At 40.1% G+C, this 21,578-nt stretch overlaps 3 protein-coding genes across 3 annotated transcripts; 1 reads left to right on the top strand and 2 right to left on the bottom strand.

Moving 5' to 3' along the window:
• Positions 1-252: 252 nt before the first annotated feature.
• arpc1b (actin related protein 2/3 complex, subunit 1B) lies at positions 253-5,822 on the bottom strand. Its single transcript, XM_041277707.1, has 10 exons — positions 5,688-5,822; positions 4,546-4,621; positions 3,020-3,127; positions 2,610-2,832; positions 2,204-2,311; positions 1,818-2,024; positions 1,417-1,492; positions 1,095-1,291; positions 724-814; positions 253-630 (listed from the first exon to the last, which is right to left on the bottom strand). Exons 2-10 carry the CDS (start codon positions 4,607-4,609, stop codon positions 592-594), a joined length of 1,113 nt encoding a protein of 370 aa, XP_041133641.1. The 5' UTR covers positions 4,610-4,621; positions 5,688-5,822; the 3' UTR covers positions 253-591.
• A 1,658-nt stretch (positions 5,823-7,480) lies between these two features.
• Positions 7,481-13,280, bottom strand: LOC121331286 (actin-related protein 2/3 complex subunit 1A). Its single transcript, XM_041278574.1, has 10 exons — positions 13,089-13,280; positions 11,953-12,053; positions 11,685-11,789; positions 11,201-11,423; positions 10,816-10,923; positions 10,472-10,684; positions 10,090-10,165; positions 9,583-9,776; positions 8,523-8,613; positions 7,481-7,827 (listed from the first exon to the last, which is right to left on the bottom strand). The coding sequence occupies exons 2-10, from the start codon at positions 12,014-12,016 to the stop codon at positions 7,789-7,791; spliced, it is 1,113 nt and encodes a 370-aa protein (XP_041134508.1). The 5' UTR covers positions 12,017-12,053; positions 13,089-13,280; the 3' UTR covers positions 7,481-7,788.
• A 1,352-nt stretch (positions 13,281-14,632) lies between these two features.
• LOC121331148 (importin subunit alpha-5-like) lies at positions 14,633-20,714 on the top strand. The gene is made up of 10 exons (XM_041278360.1): positions 14,633-14,835; positions 15,317-15,460; positions 15,647-15,732; positions 16,146-16,414; positions 16,733-16,815; positions 17,070-17,333; positions 17,680-17,913; positions 18,727-18,909; positions 19,133-19,279; positions 20,467-20,714. The coding sequence occupies exons 1-10, from the start codon at positions 14,770-14,772 to the stop codon at positions 20,554-20,556; spliced, it is 1,566 nt and encodes a 521-aa protein (XP_041134294.1). The 5' UTR covers positions 14,633-14,769; the 3' UTR covers positions 20,557-20,714.
• Positions 20,715-21,578: the final 864 nt, after the last annotated feature.

Raw genomic sequence — 21,578 nt, 5'->3', positions numbered from 1 at the left:
AAGGATTTGTGGAGACTACACATGATCATTGATAAATCTTTGCATAGGCAAGTACATTTCCACAGAAATACCAAACAACTCCACTGCAGCCCATCTTTAACTAGTATAAGGTTTTGTATTAAATTGAGAATTTTGTATTCCGATATACTGCTTTGAGTATCTGTTAACATTAAAGAAGCTGTCTTCTGATTTCACTGAATGTCCAATACAGTAGATCTTAGAATACAAGAATATAAAACACTAATACTAATGTATTTTTAGTGCATTTATTAAAAGCAACTTATGACCAGCATATAGGTTTCACTTGATTAACTGAAAAAAATTAAAAAAAAAACAAAATCACTTCCCATTTGTATAAAAATACACCTCGGGTAATACAGACTTGTCCGATCTAGGAACTAGCCCTTACAAAATAATAATAATAAAAAAAACAGCATATGGAAAAATAATTTTAACAATACATGGGAACAGTACCACTGCGCTGAATTTATATATAAAAAAGCTCAAAGTAATTGGCAATGCGGCATGAGCACTTGGCATGATACTTGATTTTGCTTTTAGCCTTGCAGTTTAAAAGATTGCTTCTGTGCCTTAGACGATCTTCAGGTCTTTCATCGATGACTCGAGAGTCTGAAATATTTTGGGAGAAAAAAATATGCACACATAAATAAAATGATTACTGTCGAGGGTGGGGGTAAACAAGTTTACAAACACAATCTTTACCTTGACGTCCCAAATAGTCATTCCTCCATCCATTCCGGTGGTACAGAATTTGTTGCATTTAGACTTGTCCCCTTCCAGTATTGAGATTTGGCTGTAAATTCATGGAACAGAATGAAAGGCATTGCATGGTTATAAATATAAGTGAGTGTTTCAATATCAGCTCTGTTTTACACTGATTGCAACATGTGTTCTGTGCAGCATGTTTGGGAACCTTTCCTTCAGTCTGACACTCCAGAAAGTTTCACACTAGGAAATATTTCAGGCCAGTTGAGTCCTGAGCAGAAACAATTTTGTCTTAGAATTAGCACTGCTTGGGTCAGCACTACTAGAGCAGAGGAGGTAAAATAGAAAGCAATGAACAGTAAAGATACCTGATGCTGTTTTTGTGGACAGAATCAAGGGTGGCCTTTTCGGTCTCGGAGGAAGCCTTCTTGTCCAGGTTTTGGAAGCGCTCTCGGGCAGTCATCCCCCGCTGGGTGCTCTGCTTTGGGATGTCCAGCTTCCCTCCAAAAGTAATGGTCCCTTTACCCTCATCGTAAACGTACAGCATGGGGTAGCAGTCATGGCCCTGAAAGAAAAAAGATATCAAAGCATTACGAAGCTCCGTGAGAAACTATAGAAAATGTTTTTGCAGAACAGATCATTTGCCCCTGGAAATGCTGGAAAGGGGCGCAGAGGAGCGGCGGGACCTACCGCTGCAACCAAGCTGTTCTCTGTGATGAAGGTGACGGCCAGAAGAGGGAGGGTCTCGGAGCTCAGAGAAGAAATTCTGTGGTGAGAGATAGAAACAAAAGCAGAACTGCTTACAGAATGATGTCTTACAAAGCTACATTTCCATTGTAATTCTGCAGTACCCCTTGTACCTTTCCATGCTCATAGTAGCTTTTTTTACTGTGCATACCATTCAAGTCCTTCACCACGTTTATAATCTTTTCTAAGGATGTGCCTATACCCCTATGGCCACTGTTTGCTTTTTTAAATCCTTAATGGACACACACACAACTCCTCCCTGGGGAGGGCTGGTCCCCTTTAACCCTGTCGGTACTCATATGCCCCATGGAGGGCTGGTCCTCTTTAACCCTGTCTCTACTCACACTGTGTTCTTGCTGCCAGTGGCCACAGCCACAGTGCTGTCGTGGCTGACCCAGGCCACGCGCCCCCCGCTGCCGGAGAAGCAGATGGAGTGGACCCAGCCGTCCGTGCCACTCGACTCAAACATCAGCTCTCCAAACGGCATCTTGGAGCCCCAGGGAGTCGGGGACGGCTTCTCTTCCACCTCTTTGATATAAGCTGAGAAAATCCTGGGAAAGACACCGTGATAATTGCACTCCTTTATAGGGAGAGATGCTTGGGATTCTTCTGACAGAAATTGTTTGGAAGACACAGTAAGCCAACAAGCTAATTGATACGATTTCTTTAGTGCTTACAGGTAAAAACCTTTAACTAAAAACACCTGTTCGCTGGCCCTTGCTTATTTTACCTGCACTTGAAATCACATGACCCTGCAGCTAGCAGGATGTTGTTAGGGTGCCAGTCCAAACTCAGGACAGTGGAGCGAATCGGCTTCTTGATGTGTTTGCAAACCCACCTGAAAAAACAAAATGCAGCCTAATCAGTGGGAGGAAGCTTGTGTCAAGATACGCTGTGATTGCAACTGAAGATTCAGGATTTAAAAAAAAACAATGTTGTGAAATTTAACTTCGTACCCTCAATCAGATTGGTTTTACTTTTCACTGCCCCCTCTTTTCTGGTTTTTAAACAGGGCTAAACAAAGCTGCAGAGCACTTGTCATTTGAAGGCTAGTTTGCATTAAGTATAGTCATGGGTTTTACACAGATTGTACGACAGCTGGAGGTATTAGTGGAAAACGAAAGCAACCCCTTTACCAGTCATTTTCCTGTTCGAAGTAACAGATTGAAATGAGTCTGGATCCGCTGCCCACAGCAAACTTGTTTTCCTTGGGGGACCACTTGACACATCGGGCAGCCCGGTTGATCCTCAGGATGACCAGGGTGGGTCTCCACACATTGCCTTTCAGGGTCCAGACGTAGGCATTGCGGTCTGTGCCACAGGTCACAATGCGGTTACTCTCGGGTGCCCAGTCAATGCCTGTCAGGGAAGATATCGTTATCAAGGAAGAAAAGCAATCTTTGTCATGTCTAGGTCTCAAGTTAAATCGCCTATATATAACAATGGCATATAATGAAATATCTTGCGCAGGCCTACATGCTGAAAAGCTTTGCAGGGCTGACTGCCCAGGTCTGAGTTCACAGGGATGAGTTCTGCTCATGCTCACCTGTCACCTGCCCGTTGTGCTCCTTCAGTTCGTGGATCTTGCTCCACTTGTCTCCTCCCTCTTTCTTGTAGATGTGGACTTCGTGGTTATTGGGGCATATTGCAATTTCTAAAACAGGCAAAGAAAGAAAAAAAAGAGGTATAATGGAAAACTGGACACACTGCTGGCATCAGATTAGAATGAGTAATTGGGCTGTAAAGCTGTCATGCCCTTGTTTCCCACACTGCTAATTCAGTCAGAGTTCCTCTCTTAAAACCGTTTCAGAGTAACATGCACTGCATTTACAAGCTGGGCTTGAAACATATGCCCGTTGGGGGAGCATTGTGCACCGAATCCTGTGCAACACTTATTACTTCCACAGTATATATGTTCCTATAATATATTTGATGAAATAGGATTTCGGGGCCGTGCTGCATTTGGCTAATTCAATAAGCTACAACCTCTGACTGGCAAACGAAATGAAGGTATGTGGTTTTTTGGAACAGCAATGTACTGCAGCATTTCCCTCTAAAAATAGATCAGTTGTTTTTTTTTTTATGCTAGAGGCCTCACATTTTCTTTGCTCTTATACAAACACACCCAGCCTGTGGTTAATTACAGATTCAGGTTTTTTTGAGTCACATCCTCCCTCCAACAGCAAACCATTCATGGTAAAACAGGAAGTATGGTTGAATTAGTCACTGCTGTTTCTCTCATCATAAGGTAATCTATAGAGCAGGCCCATTCTGCTTCGGTCAAAACAAGTACAATGTTCATATTACTGAGATGAGCTAAAGCTCAGTTTCAGTCAAGTTCCAATGTGTCTTTGGTAACGCATTTCAACGTTACAAAATCTGCACAACAGTCAGCTCCCTAAACGCAGCCTTTGTGATGTGCTGGAAATAATGGTGGACAGAAATGACTCAATACTCAGATTACTGCACATTGTTCAGCATATCCCTCCCATATAAAAAATAAAAATATAGGACTTATAATAACTTTTTATACATCTCAAAGCACTGCTGTACAAAACAATCAACAACAATTAATAAAAAAAATTCTATCAATACATAAATAAATAAAATACCCCTTTAAATACTGTATTTTTTTAACAGAAATTTATGAGGGATAAGTGCCAGAAAAGACATTATCTAACTGCATTTGAAAATATGATCAAGTGCATTTGAGGATCAAATTGAGCTGCGCTGGTATTTCTTGATACAGCAGACCATGCAAAAGCATAAAAGTGGTACAGAACTGCCTGCTGGGTTTTGTAGGTACTATAGCTCTTGATTCAGTGCTGTAGCTCTTAATGAAGAGTAGATGCTGCCAGCAGTAAACATAGCAGTCGTGCAAATGAGGGTGTTGCAGAGCGATGGGGGAGAGTATGACAACATTAACTAGCAGCAGCAAAGGACAGTAACCTTGCATTCACAACAGGCAGGTTTTACTCGCTTTTCCATGGTATTTGTTGTTGTTGTTGCTGTGGTAACCTTTGGAAAAGACATGTATCACATCTCACATTTTTACTAACCCAGAATACTTACGGGTCCTTTCTTTGTTCCAGGCATGACAGCTGATTGGTTCCAGCAGAAAGTTGTAGTAGGACATGGTTTATGAAGCCTTAAAATGAATAAAAAGATCAGTTAAAATAAAATTGCACTGTAGTTAACCTTCTGTCTGCTTCACTACACTTTAATAAAAGAGCTGTTGTTGGAGCATTCGATGAGGAACTTTGATTGTGCGTGACTTCCCTAACACAGTGGAACAAGTGTTGTTCCTCCATTAGGAGATATCATATTCATACGAATGGTGTGTATTGAGATAGCTGTCTTCAAGAACTGAAAATTGTCTAACAGCACATGAAAAGGCCGACACTCACACACACACTCTCTCTCACTCTCTCTCTCTCTCTCTCTCTCTCTCTCTCTCTCTCTCTCTCTCTCAGCACTCACATCTGATTTAACAGAGCAGAAATCCACTTGTAACCTGCAACTGGTACAGCTAAATCATTCCTCTTTTAAACACTACCCAAGCTTAAAAGCAGAAGTATCAACCGTTGAAACAATCTAGTTCTGTTAATATTTAATATTAAAAAAGAAAATAAAACACACGCACACAGAAAAGTTTTTTATATATATATATATATATATATATATATATATATATATATATATATATATAAAGTGTCTGAATAACTAAACCCAGACCACAGTGGTATGGGGTCCCCTACAACAAGATGTTTGACAGTATCCTGCTGCAAGTTGTATTACCCCAGTAAGTAATCCTTAGGAAGAAGCCAAGTTTTCAATTAAGTGCAGAAACATGTTTGGTAAAACACATCTTTTTCTTTTACAGCACAGTAGGAAAGGTAAGAAGAAAGAAATCCATTCTGAATGGACAATGTTTGCATGTGTGCAAACTGCATTTTTACAATAGTACATGTCAGTGCTACAAAAGACAAGTCTGCAAACACTGCTCTAGACCACTTCATATAGCAAACTCTGTTTTTTTTTTTATAAAAATTTCTGTGTTTTCTTATTCTTGATTTTTTTAAAGCAGCAATAGTGGAAAAGATTAAGCATAAAGAAGGAAACTGGACCAGTTAACGAAAAGGTTATACTGAGGAAGTAGACATGCTGTACTGGCTGAAAAACTAAAACTGTAAAATAGAAATATTACAACTCACCTCTTGTTCAACTGAAGAAAGCTAAAAGAAATTAAAAGCAGTGTAAAATAACAAAGACCGCCTCTGTTCGTGGACTCTGAGCAGTCAACACAAACGCTGGCTGAGCTCTGAATGAACAAAAATCAACTAATTTCTCAAGAAAAACTGTTCCACTTCCTTTTTCCTGCCCCAAAAACATAACCACTTCCTCGTGTGGGCGTTTGTCAGCTCACATGAAACATCCCCAGTTGAATTGCAGATGCCTTTTGTCAGCAAATATGCAACCTTTTGCTTTCCATTTCAGTAGCACAACAGCCAGAACAAAGAAATGCAATAACTATAGCTGAACTTCACTGGTGCCAACAGACTGTTAGACGCTCTGTTCCTAATGTAAAACCCAAGCTTGTTCTGAATCTTAAATCGCTGCAAATTGTGAGTGGGGCTGTCATGTTTTAGTTTAAGTGGTCTGACCTGTGTAAAGTCTATCTGGAAAAGTATGTACCTGACTATCTGGCCAGAGGCATAAACCAAAATAGACTAAACACATGTATAAACAGAAAATAGAACCACATGCTCCTAAGAATGCCAGACAAAAAAAAAACTGCTGTTTAAAACGTATGAACCAAACCCATGAGAACAGCAGCAAACATTCCATCTTTTCAGTAGGATTCCTTTATCATTTTATAATAATCCAAATACAAGAATACTATCATCCATTTCTGTAACAAAAGGTGTGGATTTATTTTGATTTTTTTGATATTCGCTATTTAAAATCAAAGGGTGCATTTAAAATTGGACAAGTATGCTGCAGACAAACAAATGCTGTGGAATAATTTATCATCCAACATGATTGTAGCTTACTGTCTTTATCCCTGTTAAAATTCAAAGATCTAACTTGTGAAACTGGTTCTCAGATCAGCAACACCAATATGAAAACCAGTGCGCACACATGTGAAATATGAATGAAATGAATGGTTTATCAGATCATACCCAACGCATGCTGAAAGGGTAATAGAAGGCTTGGATACATTTTAGTTATTGAGTGACACTCGGGATTCATGCCCAAGAGTCCACATTTTAGAATGAGGCCTCTAACAAAGACTTACGACTGTGTGAAACTAACATATACTGATGTAATACTTTAATCGTTAAAAAAAATAGTAGTAATATTCCAAAAATAAATGACTGTATTTCAATTGGGCCATGTCAATATAGTCTCTATAGTTAAAATTGATGCAGTTGATTCAGTAAAACTTACCTTTTTGTGAACACATTTGCAGTTTAGTTTGCTTTTTTTCCCAGCTTGGTGCACTTCAGTAACCATTCAACCTCACAAACCAACCCTTAACTTCGTATTAGATTTTTGCGAAATGAAAACATTTAAATCAAAATTTAAGGCACACTAAATTATACACATGCACAATATCTAAGCTAAATAGCACCTATAAAGCATTCTCTGTGTATATGCATGAGAACTTTAAGTAAAAGGGATTCAGAAAAAAAAAAGTACAAGTGAATGGTTTTGAAACCACTAATACTAACTTTGTAAACCTTAAATCGGCCCATCGCTTTAATTTGTTTAGTAAGTTAGTAAATACAACAAATCTGGGAAGTTAATCCAAGTAATTCTAAACCTGTATCTAACAATGAACTTTTCCTCTAGTCATCAATTTTAGGTGACAGATGTTGCAATCAGACTCCGCGCCACCTTTAGGGGACACTTACAATGGTTGTTTTTAAAGACTACATGGGAGGGGGGGGGGGGATTATTACAATGTTAGTCATAAAATAAAAACACATTTAATACAGTACAATAAATGTATTTATTTTATTTCTAGCAAACCATTTACATAAAATTCCCCTTTAAGTTAGTGTTATACAATGCCTCTGGAGGGACAGATCTTATCAAACTGCTGCAGCAGCAGCCTCAGTATAGATTAAAGAAAATCACAGCTAAATTAAAAAAAACAAAAAAACAATTATTCCAAATATATATTTTTTTTCTGTGGTTTGTAGTTTCCTCAGTGCTTCCTGCTGCAATATTGAGAGTTTATTTCCGAGGAAATGCCTTGCCGTTAGTTGTTGGTGTTCTCTCTTCTTGCTAGATAGAAGTTGTTTTCCTTTACATGATCCTAAGTCCTTGGATAGAAGACTCCAGAGTCTATAAAAATAATTAAATCAGATGTTAAAAGTTCACACCCAGTTAATTTTAAAACTTACAACCCTGGGAAAAATAACTGCAAAACACAATCGTCTACTGCAGCTTTTAAAGAGTAAGTAGCGGGGGTTCCAAAAAATATAGCGTTACACATCCCCATGTGCTGCTAACAACCCTTGAAATAACATACCTGTAATTTTAACTTTTACACTTACAACTTTAAAGTCTGTTTCAAAGCTCTTTTCAAAATGGCTGCTCTAGTGCACTGTGTTTGAGATCTGTCCTCTAAATCACTGCAGGAAAAGCAATTCAAAAAAAAAAAAAAAAAGAAAAAAAACATAAGTGCTCTGGCTTTTCTGTTCCATACCACATTATGGATCGTTATTGCAGTGTTTGACAATGCGAGCAAAAGCCCTTACTGTATCAGTGCACTAGAGCTGCCATCTTGGAAAGAGCTTTGAAACAGACTTTAAAGTGGTAAGTGTAAAAGTTGTCAGGACGTTAACAATGAAAAGTAAAAATGACAGGTATGTTATTTAAACACTTGTAGCAACACGTGAGGACATGTAACGCTAGATTTTTCAGAACCCCGCAACTTTAACCTTCTTTGCAAATTAAAATATTATCCCCCCCCCATTAAAAAAACACTCAGTGTCTAACAATCAATATACACTTAAAAATATATAAAAGCTTAATACCTTGAAGTCCCATATGGTCATGGCTCCATCAATTCCAGTAGTGCAGAATTTCCAACAATCTCTTTTGTCTCCCTCATATATAGACACTTGGCTGTAAAGTAATGATATTCACAATTATACAATAGTTAAATCTTTATTTCTCTATCTTATATATGTAACTAATGTAAAATTATTTTTATTTAAGAAAGAAAAAAAATCTCACTTTTAGGCAAGTATTTAATCTCCTTTAACCCTCCTATTACCTTCAGAATTTAGGTACATTTGTTATGTTTTGGGTCATATTGACCAGATGCAATTTCAAACTAATTTAAACAGCCTTAAATTGATTAACTGTTCTTAATTGCAAATGTAGTACTCTTTTATGCTCGTTTAGTCCAGGAGCTGTGATAAAACTTCTTTGACTGCCAACCTGGGAGCTCCTCATTTTGGAGTGTCTTTACCAGTGAGATGCTGTTGCAATACTGACAGTGAAAATTATGCTCTGCCTTGTATATATGTGTTGTTTGTTTTTTTTGTTATAAATATCTCCAGATAGGTGAAGCTATTTCCAGAGATAATAATACAAATAAAATAATAATAATATAATAATAATAATAATAATAATAAATTGAAGAAGTCTGTTTTATTCCTGCACACAGATCTACATAGATAAACGCCATGGGTCACAGTGACCCGAAACATCTTATTTGTACACATGACCTGTTCTAAAAAAAAATAAACATCTCAAAGGTTCTGTTTTCTGTGTAAGTTCATGACCCCAACTTAGGAAAAGCCATAAAATATTATACAGAAAATGAAAAGAAAAATAGCATTTAAGCTAATTGGAAACTAGAGTCGGGTCAAATAGACCCGAAACCTAATAGGAGGGTTAAGATATAAATTAATCTTAGTTCTAATGCTGGTCTTTCTTCTGAAAATAATTCAGTGGGTTCAGATTTCCCTTTATCCCATTTTAGCAATGGCCACTTAGCAGCCATCTTAAGATACCAGCATTTTTATGTTCTTGACAATGTACCCCCTAGTATAAAGACTCCCGTTAACGGTACCACTCCACCCTTACGTGATGCTGTTTTGGTGCAGTGTCTCCAGGTTCGAGTTGCGGTCCTCAGTAGTGGCTCTCTTGTCCATGTTGCGGAAGCGCTCCATGGCAGAGATGTTGCGCTGGATGCTCTGCTTCGGAATGTCTAATTTAGAGATGAAGGTCAGGGTCCCACGGTCATCATAATTGTACAACATTGGGCAGCAGTCATGGCCCTGTAACGAATAAGGACAGGGGGAGGAAGACAGAAATTACTGAAATATTATTTGTTAGACTCAAACTGCAACAAATGAGTTCTCAGATTCCCCATACAGAATTCAATGCATCTAAAATATGTTAATTATACTGTATAAATGCCATGCCTATAAATACTAAATTAGAGCTCTCATCATAATAATAAGGCGCATAATTCACTATTACACAAATATCCAATGTATCTGTTGCGCAATGGCTGAAGCATTTCAGTTTCACCATTCATGGCACATTTTACTCTACACCGACAACTCTGTAATTTGGAGTATTACTCACAGCTGCTACAACACTGTTCTCCGAGACAAATATCACACTCAGAAGAGGAAGGTATTCGGTTTTTAGCTGGGAAACCCTAAAAAAAAAAAAACACAAACACCAAGACATAAAACCACTGTCAACTGATAATATTCATAAGCTTAAACTTGTATTTTTAAATGATGCCTTTTTACAGGTTTCCAACCTTTTGTTTAAATCTGAGATAAGCCTGAAACATATTTTAGAAGAAAAAAAGTGAACAGTATTTTGGTTCACCAGGTTTAAATCTGTCATCAACTGAACAGCAACACTTCCCAAGTTTGCCTTAATGAAGTTCATAATAGATCCTTTAATATATTTGAAAGCTTGCTTTCTAAAGATTTGAACATCTTTGTTTGCTTACATCATGCTTTTAGAAGCGTCTGCGACCGACACAGTACTGTCGTGGCTGACCCATGCAAGGCGGTTTCCGCTGACAGAGAAACTGACGCTGTGTACCCATCCTCCACTGCCAGCGCCACCAAACTCTGCCATCACCTGACCAAAGGGCATCTTAGAACCCCAGGGAGTGGCAGCTGGTTTCTCGTCCACTTCCTTGATGTATGCAGAAAAGACTCTTGGAGAAAAAGAAAGCAAGTTATTTGAATGTGATATCTTTCATCGGTACATTTTACTGTTTTTAAAAAAAGTATTACAACAAAAAAAAAAAAAAAAAGCAGTCAGCCAGATGCATCCAGATTTTCTCACCTGCATTTGAAGTCACATGACCCTGCAGCTAGCAGGACGTTGTTTGGATGCCAGTCTAAGCTCAGGACAGTGGAGCGAATCGGCTTCTTGATGTGTTTGCTGACCCACCTAAACAGAAACAACATTCCAGTAACATAATGAACATCACCAATCCTATAGGAATTTAGGTTGTGTACTGTTTAAGAGTTTAAGAGCCACAAAGCAATTTATAACTTTCTCTTTCATGTCACAATAAATCACAGATCTATAAAACATTGATAATCATCAATAGAGCAATCTATTACTACACTGGGGCTGTGTTTATTAACTTGAAATACTGTCAAACATGGTTGCAAAGACTATTCTCTGTAACCGTACATGTTTTTATTTTTCTTGTAGCTCTTACCAGTCATTTTCAGACTCAAAGTAGCAGACAGAGATAAGTCGAGCTCCACTGCCCACTGCAAACTTATTCTCAGAGGGTGACCATTTTACAAAAGTGGCGGCACGGTTAATCCTCAGGATCACCAGAGTGGGTTTCCAGACCCCGTCCTTTTGGCTCCAGACATAAGCGTTGCGGTCTGCGCCGCAAGTTACAATGCGGTCACTTTTTGGGGCCCAGTCAATGCCTGAAGACACACACACAAAGACAACCTCAGTATTTGATCTCTAAGCTTTTGTTTTTGTTTTTCAGAATCATAAATTCATTTTCAAATGTGTTATCTAAGTAGAGAATGGTGAATGAGATGACGTCAATGTTAGAATATATGCAAATCATAAACTGAACAATTCAGTCTGTGGCAGGTATTATAGCATGGAGGTCTCTGTGTGGCTCTGGGCTTGGTCAGCGGGAGATAATCAGTAATGCAGTTTGTCTGTTATTGCAGTACCTGTAATGTGCCCGTTGTGCTCCTTAAGCTCATGAGCTTTGACCCACTGGCTCCCACTCTTCTTATAGATATGGACCTCATGGTTGTTGGGGCTAATGGCAACCTCTGGAGAAGAAATAAAACAACAACAAAAAAACTTTCAACATATGTTTAAAATTTAAAAGCTTACAAAGTGTACTGATGTTTAGGTTTATGAACGGGTGGGGCCAAAGCAGAAGTCTGGCATGGATTCTCCGATTCTCTGTCAATTCCAAAAACAGTCACTTACGAGTTCGGTCGCAGTTCCATGCATGGCAGGTGATTGGTTCCAACAGAAACTGATGCAGGGACATTCTGATCGCAGGGATGTCTCAGTCAAATTAATAAAACCTGCAGAAAGGGAAAATTAAGTTTAACTTGATTGCCCATAAAATGTGCATGATAATGCACCTAAAATATGTTCGTGAACATATATTAAATTTTGTTACTATTCTCTTTTACAATGGATGGTGTACCTACCATCACACACCGCATCACGATGACACATACACCACATGTGTCACATATATATATATATATAATATATATATTATATATATATATGATATATATTATATATATATATATATTCACTATATAAACCTAAACACTGAGGCAAATTTTAACTCAGCATTCATACAACACTTTAAACAATGCATTGTAAACATTAGCTTTGAGCCAGCACAGGGTGGAGGTCCAAGACAATAAAATGCATGAGTGTGACAAACACTTGTGCACTGGAATTTGCCAGGGGTTTTGTAACGACATTCCAATAAACTACAATTACTCACTGTGACGGATAGAAAGGCTGATAGTCTTAATGTACAAAATCAATACGATTTGTTATTACAAAACGACGTAAAGGAAATACAACTGTGCACTGTGAAAATAACATTCCGAGATGCAAATTAGGTATATATTTGTTTTAAAGTTACGTGTGACAGTTATATTTAGAGATTCACAACTATGACTGTTCCCCAATCTTCAATCAAAGATTTACAGTAGAGGTGTTTTCTTCTGTCCGTCGCGTAAAGATTTTTCGTGTGTTGTCACGGTACGTCAATAACACTGAACTGGTGTTTCAATTTTCATTCAAAAGGAGATCAAGCACATCATACACGCAGCCATATACCTGTTTGCATACTGTCAGAGATGGAAGACATGTTGAAAACGGTCATTAATACTGAACTGTCCCTTATTATTTAAAAAAACAGAACGCGAGACCGGTTTGCACATATTAGGCCTCCCTGGCACCGTTGTCGTTTCAAACCACCGGGCTTTTTCATTAGCAGATGCCCGCTCCCTGCTGACTGGACTCGGCATAGCACAAGTGGAGTGAGCCGGTCTCCCTGCAGGCCTTTATTATCCAGCACTTTTCTCATTTACCTGTATATTCGGTGCTCGGGTAACAGTTTCTGCGCTGTTGTTGTTGTGTCAGGCGGTGGGCTGGGTTTCGACAAGGGTAGCGGACCTGAATTCGCGGACTCTGGGCAGTCGACACGAACTCACCCCGGGAGAGACTCGGGACTGTCAAGGACCAAAATACAGGAAACGGGAAGGCGCATGCGCTCTGCGGCAGAGGACTCCAGGATACGCAGGCGTGGCCGTCACCCAACGCACAGCTGCTGAGCGTCAGTGCTGCTCGGAGACTTGCCGGGTGGGTGCACGGCTTAGTGGTGAAAAGTGAAAGTACCGTATACACATACAATGCGAGGTATAGACATAACAATGAAAGAGTGACACTTATAATGAATAAGACAGCTGCCCATTGTCTGGTAACCTGATAACATACATAACGCTCCACGTAGTACAGCAACAAGACAGCGAGTGTCAGTGTAAACAGACATCGTCAAATGAATCCGATATTTTTTTTTCCGAGCTGCAGAACCTGAAAGAACCAATATGATTGATCTGCGAGATGAACAGACCTACCCCCCCCCCCCCCCCCCCCCCCTTCGGTCGCCCCTAGGGGTGCTGTTTCCAGGCCAGAGGTGTTAGCAGGGCTGTGCAACAGTTAGCACTACCCATGCTTTCTGTCAACACGGGGATTCCTAATGTGGATTTTACGAACACTCAATTTAATTAGAAATTAGATTTTTTTTTTTTTTTTACATGCACAAATTGTAATTTATTTTATTGCAGTGTAAAATCACATTTACGTGAGTGTAAAATTACACTTTCGTGGCAAGGGGGTGTGTTACCAATACCCCCTCCCAACAGAAGAAGAAGAAGAAGAAGAAGAAGAAGAAGAAGAAGAAGAAGAAGAAGAAGAAGAAGAAGAAGAAGAAGAAGAAGAAGACAAGGAGGAAGATACCATTATGTGGTTTTTGGTGACCTCGTTATCATCACTTCCAATTTTCCCCAATTACATTCGAACCTATCCGCACGTGAGAAGCGCACCTTCACGCCTTAATCCTCACTGCCTTTAATTATTTAAACCATGTGCAGAGAGTTCACGCAGAGATCTCGGCGAACTAGTACAGGGGAGAGCAGAGGGTAAGTTATAGGGTGCTTTGGGGTTTTTAAATAATTGATATTTGTTACAATGATTGAGTCTACAATTGTTACTTTACACACACCGTGTCTATAGATACACATATATATATATATATATATATATATATATATATGATATATATATATATATATATATCATATGCGACATACAGTGCTGTACATTTTGCCCATTCTCGAGATAGCCAAGTGATAAACAATAATATAGATGTTCCACGCATTAAGCGGGAATTCTGGCCTGCAAACTTGATTGGATTGTCACCTGTGGGTGTGTACACACTATTAAATTTCGAGATGCTTGGTAGATGGCGCTGTGTTGCTAGAATAGATCATTACTAGAATGCAGCGTATTTTCAGTACTACCCCTTATGATTTCAATTTCGATCTTGCCCTACAGCATGCGTTATTGAGAAACTGGTAACTGGATTGTCGATGATCATAATTATCAATAGTCCTTCAAATGTGTTGTTGTAAACGAAAACCTGTAGTTTAATTAGATATTAACTTAAATGGTACACGTTTAAAGTGACTCGTATTTATTTCAGCCGTCATCATGCCTACCACAAACGAAGCAGGTGAACGAATGAAAAAGTTCAAGAACAAAGGCAAAGACCCAGTGGTAAGTTTAAGGAAAGGGTGACGTGGGTATTTCAGTGTACATTGGGGCATGCCTGATTACATAGTTGCTCGAATTGAATATAGGCATAATGGATTCAATCAAGTAAATAAGTGTAACATTATTTTTTTTTTCTTGGAGTAAAATGATTGCACATAAATGATTAACTTGCTTTTTCAAACTTTGCAAATTAATGTTGAATTAATGCTGGATCAAAAAGTAATGAATACATTTAGCTTGGCAAATGATTTTGTGTATATATTGTAGATTCATTTATCTGTGTTTAATAGGTGGTGTTGTGAGAGGCACTGGATCCTGAGCTGACACCTGTCTGAGATGGTATTAAAGCCCTATAAACATGAATGCAGAGGAGCCTGGCTCTCCTATGTTGTGGTGTGCTGGGTCATGCCTGGTTTCACGTGCACAGCGCAATATTTTAGTCTTGACCTCCCCCCCCCCCCCCCCCTTAACCCTATTTTTGCAGGAGCTGAGACGACAGAGGATAGAGGTGAACATTGAACTGCGCAAGACCCAGAGGGAAGAGCAGATTCTCAAGAGGAGGAATGTAGGCTCTCTCCCTGATGATGAACCGCTCTCTCCAGATCAGCAGAAACAGGCCAACGAAAAGGTGACAGTGATGCGTGCCATGATGACATACTAGTTAACGTTATGCGCAAGTGCCCAGTTACACTCCGTAAACTTCCAGTAACATGCATTTACCCTGCACAATTTGCTTTGCTTCTATGTGGAATGCCAAAATCTTCAGGTATTGGGTTGCTTTTAAATCTAATGTGTGACACTGCTGTGTTGGTAGGTTTCTGCTGCCACCATTGAGGAAATCGTTGCCTGTGTGAGCAGCAGCAGCATAGAGCAGCAGACCAGAGGAACCCAGGCAGCAAGGTACAGTATACTGGGATACCATGTGTGAGCACTTTGCACAATGTTAAGTCTTCTATTACCGTTATACTTATTGTATATTGCATCTGTTCACTTGCAGGTGCAAGGATGTAAATAAGACTCCCATTGCATAAGTTTGATCCAGTCCTGCTTTTACTATGAGTTTGACATCTGAGCTTGTTGCATAGACACTGTGGCTAATCAAGCTTGTAGGCAAACCTGGAATGGGTAAAACTGCTATGCAATCTGAGTCTTGTTTCCATCCTTGAGGTGTGGTATGCAGGGCTGGAGCCATTAATACAAGCTTAATTAGCCAGTGTATAGGAAGCAAGCCAAAGCCTGAGATTAAACTGCTATGCAACTGGGGAAGTCTTCCCATCCTCCTTGTGCTCTCCTCCCCCCCCACTGCCCAACAGAAAGCTGCTGTCCCGTGAGAGGAACCCGCCCCTGAAGGAGATCATTGAGGCAGGGCTGATCCTCAAGTTTGTAGAGTTCCTGGGCAGGGATGACGAGCACATCCTGCAGTTTGAGGCAGCCTGGGCTCTCACCAACATCGCTTCCGGGACGTCCTGGCACACACAGAAGGTGGTGGAGGGGGGGGCTGTCCCAGCGTTCATCGCACTGCTATCCTCTCCCCACATGCACATCAGCGAGCAAGCTGTGTGGGCCTTGGGGAACATTGCAGGTAGCTTAATACTCTTGCTATATTTAAGTTTTAGCTTGGTTGCTTTTCAATTTGTTGCCACATGTTTAACTGTATACAAGGTGTAATCGTCACTGTTAAATTAAGCTGTTGATCACCAAATGCAAAATGCTCAAGCAATTGACAAATTTGGAGAATACAAAAATAAAAACTTGTTCTACCTACAACTAGACACCAAGGCCTGTACTCTATTCACTACCTGGATGGTGATATGCCAATTAGTTTCCCATTAATTGTTAAAGGGATGGGCTATGTGTTTGATTAATTACATATTGAAAAAAAACTCATTTTGTTTGATAGGTGATGGTCCAGTATATAGAGATGGCCTTATTGACTGCAATATTGTTCCTGCACTGTTGACGCTGGTCACTCCAGATACACCTGTAAGTTAATGCAATCCATTCTCAGTAACCGACTCGCTGGTTGGTCATTCATAAAATATACAGGGTGCAGGGTTGGTGTAAATGTACTATTCCTAATGCCCTTTTTAATGAGCAACAAATTCCCTGTTGGTCAATTGTTCAACTGCTTTCATTTGAAGCCAATCTCAATTGTCTCAAACCAATCCCTTCTGAATTGATTTTAAAATGGATTGGAGTTGACCCCGCAGTGCTACCTGTTCTGGTGCCTCTTGCAGGTTGGCTTCCTCCGAAACATCACCTGGACCATGTCCAACCTGTGCCGCAATAAGAACCCTTACCCTCCCCTGACTGCAGTGCAGCAGATCCTGCCAACGCTCATCCAGCTGCTGCACCACGAGGACAAGGACATCCTGTCTGACACGTGCTGGGCTGTCTCCTACCTGACCGATGGCTCCAATGACCGCATTGATGTCGTGTTGAAAACGGGCATTGTTAACCGACTCGTCCAGCTCATGGCATACCCAGAGCTGGCTGTTCTGGTGAGTAACAGCAGCACACAGGCAGTTGCGATCCTCTTGTACTGTTTTGTAGATAAATTGTGTGGATTCTGTGTGCGAATCGGAGGCCACCAAATTGATCGCTTGTGTCCTGTACGCTGTGCTTGTGTTGGTGCATGTTCAGTCATTCTCGCAGTGCCACTGTCATTCTGCAATGGTTACAATGAACTGTAATACTGTTGGCAGATGTTGCCCTACCACTTTGAAATGCAGGACCTGTTTGCCTTCCCTATTTAGCACTGCTTGGACTGTGCTGGCTTGGTCTGGATCCAGATTGAAAGACTGTTTGCAAATCTCTTGTATTCAAGCCTCCGTTTCCACTCTGCAGACCCCAGCTCTTCGGGCCATTGGGAATATTGTGACTGGAACAGACAACCAGACGCAGATGGCCATTGATGCTGGCGTGCTGTCAGTCCTGCCTTCGCTTCTGCGCCACCCCAAGTCCAGTGTGCAGAAGGAGGCTGCCTGGACCGTGTCCAACATTGCAGCTGGACCGTCCCCACAGATCCAGCAGCTCATTACCTGTGGCCTCCTCCCTCCATTAGTAGACCTGCTGAAAAATGTGAGACGTGTCTTGTGTTCGGACTGTCTGCTCTTCTCGCCAGTATTCTTGAAGTTTAACAATGCACTTTCCAAACCGCTTTCAGCACCTTGGTCAATAACTGCACTGTCTGTTAAAGGCATTCAGTTCAGAGGCTGCCAGCTGTGCCTCGTTTGAATGGCTGATCCAAAGTATCAGAACATGTCAAGTGATTTTACTATCATGGTGTCAAAGCACAGTCAGTGTCCATTGCTCTTGCTGAGGCAGTTGGACTGTTTGAAAGGAGTAGATTGAACCTCCCATGTACAGTAAATGTATCCATTCCCTAATTTAAAAATATTTCTATGACTCTGTGTGAAACTGTCGTATATTGAATACTTTTAAATTGATCACTACTTGGTTATTTGGACTAGGAATACAGCATTGAGGTTTACCTTTAAACCCGAAGTGCTGGAACATGCAACGTGTTAATTTTAAATCTGATGAATTGGTTGCTATTTTAAACTGAATAGCACTTGAATGGTGACTGGGGGAATGTAAGCACTGAAGTCTTGGTTTGTTCTACCATTTACCTAATGCAAATCCTGAGGGTGGGGCCCTTGTTCACTATATTAAACTGACATGCATTACATGTTAACCCTTTCTAGCTGCTGACTGTTAAATACAATACCTAAGCAGGTTTCTTTTCAGTCTTCTTGGAGAGGCAGATGTACCATGTGAATTGCTTGCCAGTATTGGGCAGCACAGAGTCAAATTTCTGCAATTGGCACGTAGATGGTCTTCCCAAGGGCTTTCTTTGTGTGCATGAGTCTTGATGCTATTCTGTATCCTCAGGGAGACTTCAAGTCTCAGAGGGAGGCTGTTTGGGCTGTGACCAACTACACCAGTGGTGGGACTGTGGACCAGGTGGTGCAGCTAGTCCAGTGTGGGGGGCTGGAGCCCCTGCTAGCCCTTCTTGCGGTCAAGGACAGCAAGACCATCCTGGTAGTCATGGATGCTATCACCAACATCTTTATGGTGAGCTGTGTTCAAGAGTTTCTAATATTTAATGATGCACTAATAGAAATTTTATATACACTAAAAATACAAATCCTGAAATGCCTTGCTTTAACCCTTTTTTTGAATTTCCATGCTGGGGACAATGCCCTCCCTTGCAAATGCAGTATTCTAGTGACGTGATCCAATTTTATAATGCTCTGCACTAAAGTGCCATGCTGTGCAATGTGTTGTGCATTTGTAGGCAGCAGATAAGCTGGGTGAGATTGAGAAGCTGTGCCTGCTGGTAGAAGAGCTGGGGGGACTGGACAAGATTGAGGCCCTGCAGAGCCATGACAATGAGTCTGTGTACCGAGCAGCACAGGCTCTCATAGAGAAGTATTTTGAAGAGGTAAGTGTGAATGTGCATCCCTTTAATAGGGCCGTAGTCCTGTATAGGTATGTTTAGCTTAATTGCCAAGTAAGTTTGCAAAACCCTTCTATTAACTAATAGTTTCATTGTTTGTATGGAAACAAGTCTTGCAAAAAGTACTGGCGTGTAAGAAATCTAAGATTAGTCATTTAAAAAAAAAAAAAAAGTTTCATTACTTGCCCATTTTAAGAAATGGGGACATTGGGTTACATTTTCTAGCAAAAGCGATCTGGTATTAAGTCAACTGTGAACACTGAAGACATTTCACAGTTCTGCATTATCCACAGTTAACTTGCAGCAGTATGAGTAAAGGACTCTGAGATTAACCAGGTCAAATTATCAATCTGGGAGCTCATGCATTTGAGAGGGCATTGGCGTGATGGAGCATGTGTTCTACAACTGCCCATATTAAACTAATCTCATTTTATATAATGCAATGTTAACTTGTGTCTTGATTTTGAGGATTTACCAATTGCAAGACAGTTATCTTGAGATGGACTTTGATTTTTGAATTAACCAAATATGCCTGTTTTGAATGTAATGATGTAAACCCTAAATCCAAACATTTCTGCACTTTGCCTAAATTCTTAAACCAGTCTTAAATAAAATTTTAAACTGTAAACAAACTGCTGTCTGGGCTCTTTAATGTACTCTTGCCTGGGGAAACCCTGTTGGTGGCTTTGGCTGCCAGTTGCATAAGGCCAGTACTTGTAGATCAGTTAACTAGCTATTAATGTTGCTGATTTTATAAATACTTGTCTGACCCAATTGGTACATTTTGGTGATAGATGCGTATTGATGGAGTAACGAAAGCATGTGCTGCTCTTTTCCTGAGGGTGTTATTGGACTGGTGCTAGTGGATGTGGGGAATGCCTACATTGTCAGGTGTGGCATAACTACATGGACCCCCTTATTTAGCAACTTGCTATTTCCTTGGTCTTCAAATTTGTCTCTGTGCGAGACTCCTTTTTTGAATAGTTTTTTTTTTTTTTTTTCTTTCCCCCCCCCCCCCCCCCCCCCCCCCCCCCCCAAAAGCTATCAACATTTTTTTACTATACAGTGTAAATCAACTTGAACTGGTGGAAGGCATGTTTACTGCTGTTCTGTATGTTCTTTACATAACTCTAAAGAATTTTTTTTTTTTTTTTTCCCCCCCCCCACTCAAGGAGACTGATACAGAAGCCCTGAAGATGGGGGCTACAGCGACAGATTATGTTTTCCAGGCCCCAGAAGTGCAGCAAAAATTCACTTTCTGACGGAGATGCTGTGAATTGCATTGCTTTCCTCTCGTCTATCGGCAGTTCATATCTTCTGAAGTCGTGTGTTTTTTGTGTATTGGTAACAATGCTCTATTAAATTGCATATTTAAAAATCTAATATGTATATAGGACCTCTTGTGAAATATTTGTGGATGTTGATTTGATGGGAATAAAATTTATTTTTGCAGTCGCCAAGTATGTTTCTTTCAACCCACACCTAAGGCTGTTATGAGTACAATAGGAAGGACAGTACATGGTCTTGCTAAAATTGGGTTTAAGCTGAAAATACACCCTTGTATAAAAGTGAATTTATCAATAAGATGCTATCAAAGTGCATACTTTATTTTTCTCTGGGAATTCCTTAGCCCTGCTAAACTTCATCCCTTTCAATACACTCTGGTGCCTGTGATGGCTCAAAGTGTCCCATTCTGTTGCTAACCAAGCCCAGGGGTGGTAGTTGTATTGGAACAACCATACAATTCTAAATTCTCCTATGCTCGCATGCTTTAGTCCAAGTTCCAGCACTCTTGCTATACCTGGCTGTAGGTTGGGAGGTGCCCTTGTGTTGCAGTTGTGCTGGAAGGAAGCTAGGACACAAAGCAGTGGACTTCCACTGAGGTTGGTCAGTTACAGAACTGCTGTTTCAAAGTCTCAGAGGGATTGAAGCTTATTGGATTTCAAACAGGTATGCTTTTGAGGGAACACATGGTAAATTCCTTGTGTAACATCAATATATTACAAATAGGATGGATTTAGCTCAGCAGCATTACACCTACACCCTGGCTGAAGATAATTTATCATGTTTCAGATAGGAAAAAAATCTGCAACACCCTACATGCATCAAGGGATAGAATGCAATTTTGAGGTGTGAACATTCTAACTACGTAATGAGATATATTTATAATATTTTGTCAATACACTTTTTTTTATTGGAACATTAAAAAAAAAAAAAAAAAACGGTATGACGTTTCAATGGTTCCTGTGAGAAAGATGCTATTGGCGCTACCTGCTATCATTAT

Source organism: Polyodon spathula, chromosome 18 (assembly GCF_017654505.1).
Source record: "Polyodon spathula isolate WHYD16114869_AA chromosome 18, ASM1765450v1, whole genome shotgun sequence".
NCBI classification, from domain to species: domain Eukaryota; kingdom Metazoa; phylum Chordata; class Actinopteri; order Acipenseriformes; family Polyodontidae; genus Polyodon; species Polyodon spathula.
Note: the sequence above shows the minus strand (reverse complement) of the source record. Positions and strands in the feature narration are given on the sequence as shown.

Bases quoted from the DNA above. Each gene is read 5' to 3' on its own strand.
- arpc1b (XM_041277707.1), bottom strand. From the start codon at position 4,609: ATGTCCTACTACAACTTTCTGCTGGAACCAATCAGCTGTCATGCCTGG. The intron at 3,128-4,545 runs GTAAGTATTCTG...TGCCTGTTTTAG, and splicing joins CTGGAACAAAGAAAGGACCC to AAATTGCAATATGCCCCAAT. The intron at 2,312-2,609 runs GTAAAGGGGTTG...TTGTTTTTTCAG, and splicing joins TTCGAACAGGAAAATGACTG to GTGGGTTTGCAAACACATCA.
- LOC121331286 (XM_041278574.1), bottom strand. From the start codon at position 12,016: ATGTCCCTGCATCAGTTTCTGTTGGAACCAATCACCTGCCATGCATGG. The intron at 11,424-11,684 runs GTACTGCAATAA...GTGTGTCTTCAG, and splicing joins GCACAACGGGCACATTACAG to GCATTGACTGGGCCCCAAAA. The intron at 9,777-10,089 runs GTGAGTAATACT...TATTCGTTACAG, and splicing joins AGAACAGTGTTGTAGCAGCT to GGCCATGACTGCTGCCCAAT.
- LOC121331148 (XM_041278360.1), top strand. From the start codon at position 14,770: ATGCCTACCACAAACGAAGCAGGTGAACGAATGAAAAAGTTCAAGAAC. The intron at 16,816-17,069 runs GTAAGTTAATGC...TGCCTCTTGCAG, and splicing joins TGGTCACTCCAGATACACCT to GTTGGCTTCCTCCGAAACAT. The intron at 17,914-18,726 runs GTGAGACGTGTC...CTGTATCCTCAG, and splicing joins TAGTAGACCTGCTGAAAAAT to GGAGACTTCAAGTCTCAGAG.